This window comes from Mobula hypostoma, chromosome 2 (assembly GCF_963921235.1).
Source record: "Mobula hypostoma chromosome 2, sMobHyp1.1, whole genome shotgun sequence".
In the NCBI taxonomy this organism is placed as follows: domain Eukaryota; kingdom Metazoa; phylum Chordata; class Chondrichthyes; order Myliobatiformes; family Myliobatidae; genus Mobula; species Mobula hypostoma.
In genome coordinates this window covers 197,920,198-197,928,467 of record NC_086098.1, presented here as the reverse complement: position 1 = coordinate 197,928,467, position 8,270 = coordinate 197,920,198, and the positions used below count along the sequence as shown (strand labels likewise).

The following is an 8,270-nucleotide window of genomic DNA, read 5'->3' as shown; positions in this document are numbered from 1 at the left end:
TGTTCTGCAAAGCAATCAACTAATTGTCTTCTTTATCGCAGCGGGGACCATATTGTGAACAAACAACAGTAAACTAGATTTTAAGAAATGAATTGCTGCTTCAGTTGGAAAGATTATTTGGATCCCTAGATGTTGGAAAGGAAAAGGTGAAAAGACAGGTGTTGCTTCACCTATGTCTCTATGGGAAACCAGAGGTGATGCTTCACAGTCTTTGCTTGCGAAAACTAGCTTGTTTTCTGTCTTTCTCAATTCTGATGAAAGTCCTTGGATCTGAAATATTGACTATGTTTCTTTTCCCACAGATGGCTGCCTTGCCTGATAATTATTTCCAGAATGTGCTGTTTGTCTTAAGTGCAGGTGGCTGTTCCTGTTTCTAATTTTACTCTATAATATTGTTTTACCTGAATTTCTATAATTTAAATATATTGTAAATTTATTCTTATATATATTAATGATTTACTAAGTTAAACCTATTTCAAGCTCTTAAATATCTCATAACCGGAGATATTTAGAATCAGGTTATGAAGACTATTGAATGTGTGAGTGGTCAAAAGGCTTTGGGATCTGTCACTTGGGGCACAGTCACCAGTCAGTGGGACTTCACGGGACGTACGTAGCAACAAAGCCCAGGACACAACTTCACGTTTAGGACTACATTATCAAATAGCAAATTAAAAAAAGAACAATACAGCCTATCATTACAAACTAATGAATTGTTCTGATGAAAGTTCATCTATTTGAAGGGTTGACTGTTTATTTACTTGAATTTACAAACTGATCTGTAAGTATTTCCAGCATTTTCTGCTTTTTTAACTGAACAGAACATTTAGGTGCATGAACTGTTTGCAAGCTAATTTGAGAAGTTAAAATCAAATGTATCAGTACTACAATTGAGTAAAGATAGCTACAGAGGCATGAGAGAGGAGCTGGCCACATTTGACTAGAAGGAAATCCTGATAGGGATAATGGCAGAATAGGAGTTTCTGGGAGTTATTTATAAGACGCAGGATCATTTCATCCCAAAGAATAAAAAGCATTCTAAAGGGAAAATGAGGCAACCAAAGCTGACAAGGGAAGTCAAAGACAACATAAAAGCAAAAGAGGGTGTATACATTATTGCAAAAATTAGCAGCAAGCTAGAGGATTAAGAAGTTAAAAAAACAACAGAAAACAATTTAAAAAAATAGAGGAGAAAAAAATGAGGTGTTAAAAGTAAGCTGGCCAATAATATAAAAGACGATACCAAAAGTTTATTTTCAGATATATGAAGAGTAAAAGAAAGGTAAATGTGTACTTCAGGCCACTGGAAAATGATTCTTGAAGATTAATAATGGGGAACAAAGAATTGATGGACAAACTGAATTTTGCTGTCTTCACCAGCAATAAGTCAGTATTCCTAATCATATTATGCCTCTCCAAATGTTCAAAAATCTTGCCTCTCAGGATCTTCTCCATCAACTTACCAACCACAGAAGTAAGACTCACTGGCCTATAATTTCCTGGGCTATCTCTACTCCCTTTCTTGAATAAGGGAGCAACATCCTCAACCCTCCAATCCTCCGGAACCTCTCCTGTCCTCATTAATGATGCAAAGATCATCGCCAAAGGCTCAGCAATCTCCTCTCTCGCTTCCCACAGTAGCCTGGAGTACATCCCGTCCGGTCCCGGTGACTTATCTAACTTGATGCTTTCCAAAAGCTCCAGCTCATCCTTTTTCTTAATGTCTGCATGCTCAAGCTTTTCAGTCCACTGTAAGTCATTGTTATGATTGCCAAAATCCTTTTCTGTAGTGAATACTGAAGCAAAGAATTCATTAAGTATGACTGCTATCTCCTCCGGATCCATACACACTTTTCCACAGTCACACTTGATTGGTCCTATTCTCTCACATCTTCTCCTCTTGCTCTTCACATACTTGTAGAATGCCTTGGGGTTTTTCTTAATCCTGCTTGCCAAGGCCTTCTCATGGCCTCTCCTGGCTCTCCTAATTTCATTCTTAAACTCCTTCCTGCTAGCCTTATAATCTTCTAGATCTCCATCCTTACCTAGTTTTTTTGAAAAAGGACTTGGGAATCTTAATGCAAGATTCCCCAAGGGTTAACTTACACTTGAGTCAGTATGTAATTCTAGGCACTATAAGGCATTGGTCAGGCCACACCTGGAATATTGTAGGCAATTTTCAGATTCATATCAAAATAAGGATAAGCTCATGTGGGAGAAGGTCCACAGGAGGTATATAAAACTCGTCCCAGGGATGAAAGGGTTAACATACTAGAAACATTTGATTGTTCTGAGCCCATACTTGATAGAGTTTAGAAGAATGAGGGAGGATAACAAATATTGAAAGGTCTGGAAGAGTGGAAATGCAGAGGATGTTTCTAGTAGGGAGAGTTTAGAACCAAATCGCAAAGCCTTAGCATGAAAGGATGTCTCTTTACGATAGAGATGACGAAGAATTTCTTTCGCCAGAGGATTGTGAATTTGTGGAATTCATTCCCACATATGGCTGTAGAAGCCAAATCATTGCGTATATTTGAAGCAGAAGTTGATAGGTTCTTGATTAGTAAGGGTGTCAAAGGTTGTGGGGAGAAAGCAGGAAAATGGGATTGAGAGGGATAATAAATCAGCCATGAAAGAATGGTGGAACAAAATCGAATGGCTTATGTCTTATAGTCTTTCAGGAGCTCAATTTCCATTTTTAATAAGTCTACCTCATAAGTCAAATTGGTGCCTCAATATGAAAATAGAAGGGGCCAAAAGAGGAGGCGATAAAGAAAAAATGAACCTAGTATGAATATCACTTCCATTTTAATTCTACTGTTTTCATGGAGCAGCAGAGGATAAAATATTCCCTATTGTTTAAGTAGAGGCTTAATTAATATGTCTCCTATGCACAAAGATCCAATTTATATTATCCTGTCTATTTCTTTGTATTTCAGGTTTGATATTAATTACTTCACCATTTTAGGATTCAAGGTTTAAAGGTCCAATATCATTTGCTTCTGATGAGGGAATTTCTTCAGCTTAGTGTTTCCACTAATCTGCAACTTCATAAGCTGATATGTGAAACTTCTTTGTTTCAATTGTTATCTGATTCTGCTGCATTGATACATTTATTTTAATTTTATATCCAACCTCCTCATAGTTTTAATTTAAGATTTTGTAATGGTCCATTGAAAAATATAAATTTTTTGAGGAATCATTAATCAATATTTCTGTTTCCTGACTTTAAAGTATCTTATCCATTACTTAGGCACAATTCCAAGTTGAACCTCACACAATGTTCATGTATAAACCTGCTTGAAAGCTTTGGGCATTCTTAGAATAAAGTTCCCAAATACTATTTACAGCTGAAAATAAGTGAATTGATATTTCCAAGCAATGTTTTGTAGGTAAACTGGTATTTCCCAGCAAATTATAGTAATAGTATCATAATAGAAATATGACAAAACCATATTCAACAGTTCATTAAAATATATATATATAAACACACACACACACACACACACACATATACATATGAACATATGCATAGTTTTCAATAGTGAATGACCTTCTGAGAGGTTTTACTTGATCAAAAGAATACAATGATATTCTTTTTGATTATTTGAGACATTATACACATGGAACTGTAATATCATTATTACAAGATGAAAAAAAAAGATGCTGACATTGAAATTCTACTTGGCAAAATTCACTTCCTATTACCAGCTAGTAAAGTTACTGAAGTCTAGTGACAAAATATTGGGAATCAGCTATTTAAGATTAAACAGAGAGGTATAGGGGAAGAGAAATATGTTTCAACTTATTTGTTTTATTTATTTTCAAGTGTTTACTTTCGTTTAGTTTTAATATAATAATTACATTGTTTTTAATAATTTTGAATGTCAGCAATATTTAACAATTATTAGTTATTACAACCAGCATAGCATCTACTCTAGCTTCACAAAAGTTGGCCAAGGCATTATGTAGGATGGGGCCTACTAACTGTGTCAAATGAGACCCTGTCTGTGCTGCCATTTTGGGCTACCTAATCAGCATGATTGGACTTTTGCATGCAAACAGATATAGACAGAATGGTAGGGATCTGCATCAATGAGTTATGGCCCCACATGAATAAACAAAACTTTATTGCATTAATACTCCTTCTTAAGAATGATTGATTAATAATATGCAGCATCTTAAGTGGCATTATGATACAACAGTGCTAGATGGAGATTTGTTTTGCAACAACAAAGCTATCTTTGTCTTTGAAATTGCTAATCTAGTGGGCAAGCAAAAGCAATTTTTCATGATTGTGTGTGAACATTTTGAATACTAATTTATCCCAAGTGATTCAATAAAATCAAAATGCTGCAGATCAAACTTCCACAACAAGATACATTAAATGGAATGGCAATATGAAAGGCAAGACTTACAAACTAGTTATAAGCAGAACCTGAACTGCCAAATCATGACAATGATAGTGAAGCTTTTTTTTCTCGCTCTCTCTTGTCATTGATAACAAAACAAATACAGGAGATTTGTGAGCAGGTATACAGAAAGACATTGCTGTGAATTTTGGAATACTTGTCCATAACAGTGTAATGTTTTGCATTATAACCAAAACAATTCAGGGAAAAGACTTCAGACATTTTTGTTGTTTGCTTTTCTATAAAACTTAAAAATGTTTTTAAACTAACATCAAAATACATAAGAATTATAAAACCAATCCAAAAAAATCTAGGGCAATGCATACAAAATGCTGAAGGAATTCAGCGTGCCAGGCAGCATCTATAGTGGGGAATTAACAGTCGATTTTTACGGGTTAGCGTTTGCTGCTCAAGGTCTCCAGTATCTGTAGAATCTTTTGTGTTAAAAAAAAAACCTGCAGGTGCTTCCTCTCTAACTTCTGTTTCTCTGTGCATGAATGATTTTTAAAAAAAATTTACTGTGAAAATACTGTACGAACATTTTCTGTACGTTTAGGTACAGATCTATATACTATGTACATTTAGCAACATAACAACATATACCCCAGTGTGGAGGGACAATTGAAACCCTCTATTCCAGTGTAAGATTCGGAAGTGGGATCCGAGAAATACTTCAGAATGCTCTTTAATTCTTGCAAGTTAAAACATTATTGTTTCCATCACTACATAAACAAATTTCACGCATGAGTTAGTTATTTAGACTTAGCTTTAATTAATTCGGTTAAAACTAAAACTGAAATAGATATAACTAAATACAGAAATCACATGCCGATAAATTATGCTCAGTGTTTGGTGATCAAAAATTGAAAACCCAGAACATCGCTGATATTATCTTTAAGAGTTAAGGTACAATTTAAGTTTATATATGAACGTTTAAATAATTGTAATATACTCGAGCATACAGACAATGCGCTTATGAAGATCTTAGTCCATTTCGCGCCTTTTTCACAGATCAACATCCTTTATGTTTCTCGATTAGAAATATGTTTAAATGTGTTGCCTAAATTCACTAATTCATAACGCCGCATGAGAGTTGTCCAAACGATGAGTGCAGGGTAATGTTTGCTTTTTGCCTGGAGCTTCAGTAAAATACCTGTAACAATGAACTGTGAATAACATTCTGAATTATATAGCATTCAACTTTTTCATTAAAGTTTTACAGAAGAGACATTCATTGACTATAAATCCATATGTTTAAAACTTACAATAAATTCAAAATGTAGTAACTTGGGCGATAGAAGTTTTTTTTCGCATGATATTTTGATTCACGCAAAGCGTTTCTCCAGCAAATCTGGTTTAGAAGTTCAGATGATTTGCTAGCAACCATTGGATTGCCATCGTTTAATAACATGGCGAAGCATGCAGGAAGTCAAATTGTTATTACAATAACAAGAAGAAATATCATTTATCATAGAATATTATTCATTTCTAAACAGATCAAGCCAACAAACAACATAACCCACAATGTATTTTGTCCTGTTAAATTTATTCGATTAAATACATATACATGAACGAAGCTGTTGGTAGTTGAGCAGAAAAAAATAAGTGACTTTGGAAATATATTTATTATAACATCTTTTTCAATGGATTAGCGAGGAACACCAGAGCAAATAATGTTTACCTAAACGTCTGCTATTAAGTGCATGGTCTGTGGCATTTAACCAAATTTAATATACAATCATTCTCCTTCAAGGCTGATTTCGCACCTTCATCCCTTAACCTTAACAGAACTGTTCCCCATCGACGTCAAATGCACGAACAGAGTTAATCTGACAAAATATAAGACCTTTTTTTAAACTCGGGCTGAAATATAAATGCCTCTGACTTCTTAAATAGCATTACTCATGATAACGTGTCACCAGATTTAATGGGAAATCAATCTCTCACAGCTTTAGATCATGGCGTATAGATGTTGCATAGTGAACAACTGTTGAACGCCCTAAGGAGTGCAGTGATTTATAAGACAGTAAAAAGTAACTTACATATTCCATAATGTAAGTCTTTTATGAGCCATTTATCCATCTATCTATTCAGATCAATTGATCACATTCTACAAACAGGAAAGGATCACGATAAGGGGGCGGGTGGATGTGGGGATACTTAAAAGCCCCGCAGAAGGAATACTATCTGGAGACAAAATGTAGATGGTTTATTCGATACAGAAACCAAAATGAGCGAAAAGAAGTTTATAGATCCACAACCGAATGGACGTGTGAATGGATGGGCAGATAGATGAATGGAGTATTGATTAAGGCTTGTCGTTACAATGTTTGCAAAGACTGGAGGGTGTTCCTGTGTACACGGCGCATTTGTCCGGACAAGAAGCGATAGAAGTACCCGTGAATGGATAAACAGCAGCCTGTCCAAAAGAGCTGAGAGTGTTAGTCAGTGCAGCTGCAGATGGAATGGGTCCTGTCAGGGCCTGGCCCTGGTTCAAATACGCTACCAGCCGCCTCATTTCATCCAAAGCTTGAGCCTGCATTAGGATGTAGTTTTTCGCCAGAAGCAAAGTGGCGATTTTGGACAGTTTTCGTACCGATGGGCTGTGAGCATAGGGAATCACAGATCTAAGGCCATCCAGTGCATCATTTAAGTCGTGCATTCTTCTCCTCTCTCTTGCGTTAATACTTAGCCTTAGCGACCGCGGCTCTTTGCCTTTCTTGCCAATTGAACTTTTTAGTTTGTTCTCGTTGTCACTGCATAGGTTCCTTGTGCTCCCGGCCGAGCGACCGTCACTATCTTCTTCGTCTGCAGTCTGTTCTTCGCTGCTTTCTGTTGTCTTTGGATTCTGACCGATGTTGTATGGAGTACAGCTTTGTCCAGCCCAGCTCTCCCGGTTTTCAGCACCGCGGCTAGTTCCACTGTAGCTAAACGTAGATTGGCCGTAGCGCTGGGGCAGATCAATATATGTGTCATTGACAATGGAATTTAACTCATCCCTCCCTTTGACAGAGATGTTTGCGGTGTTGTGAAATAGATCTCCTTCCGCAACGTTCATGTTTTAGAATCAGTCACTTGAATCAAAACAATTACTCCTTTTTGTCTTTCTTCAATGTTAATTGTGCTGCGTTTTGAAGAAAAAAAAGTCCACACACAGCTGTTGTTAGGTAGCAGCTCCGCGACCCCTACTCCAGCGTGTCCTGGCACCGGGAGGGATGTGCCTCACTTTCTATCCCACTTTCAGGTTATTACAGAGATTCGCCTGTTGGGACATGCCGTCCACCCAATCAGGAGGACGCTTTAATTAATAGGATTAAAACGTTTTGAAGAAAAAGGAAGGCAGCTGCCAATACTTGGTTTTAATCTAAATACGCGCGCGCGCGCGCGCACACACACACACACACACACACATACACACACACACACACACACACACACACACACACACACACACACACGCACACATACAAAGTCTGATGACCAACGAAAGCTCCGAAGCTGGTATCAATAAGCCAAACATTTTCATCACGTTACCGGCAAAACATCACAGCAAATTCCCCAATGGCTACGGGGCAAAGACAAAAGGTCAGGCGGCCAATTTAATTGTTTGTACACGAATACGTGCAAAGAGAAGATAAACTGAGAAACTTATGAATAAATTAAACGATTGAACATCAGCTACAATGAACTGCCTCCCTCACGGTTTCAGCAAAGCCATGGTTAATTTGTTTTGAAAGTTTTATTTACGCACCTACAGTATATTGTTCCCGTACAGTTCGGTGGGGTTGGAAAAAGATTCATAAACGGAGAGGGCGATTCGGCCCATCGTTCTTTTATTTGTGAAAGACGCAACACAAA

At 36.9% G+C, this 8,270-nt stretch overlaps 1 protein-coding gene across 1 annotated transcript; it reads right to left on the bottom strand.

Moving 5' to 3' along the window:
* Positions 1–6,700: 6,700 nt before the first annotated feature.
* On the bottom strand, positions 6,701–7,470 carry bhlhe23 (basic helix-loop-helix family, member e23). Its single transcript, XM_063030813.1, has one exon. The coding sequence runs from the start codon at positions 7,468–7,470 to the stop codon at positions 6,721–6,723; it is 750 nt and encodes a 249-aa protein (XP_062886883.1). The 3' UTR covers positions 6,701–6,720.
* Positions 7,471–8,270: the final 800 nt, after the last annotated feature.

What these genes read in the sequence shown, in the direction of transcription:
- bhlhe23 (XM_063030813.1), bottom strand. Translation starts at nt 7,470, where the DNA reads ATGAACGTTGCGGAAGGAGATCTATTTCACAACACCGCAAACATCTCT.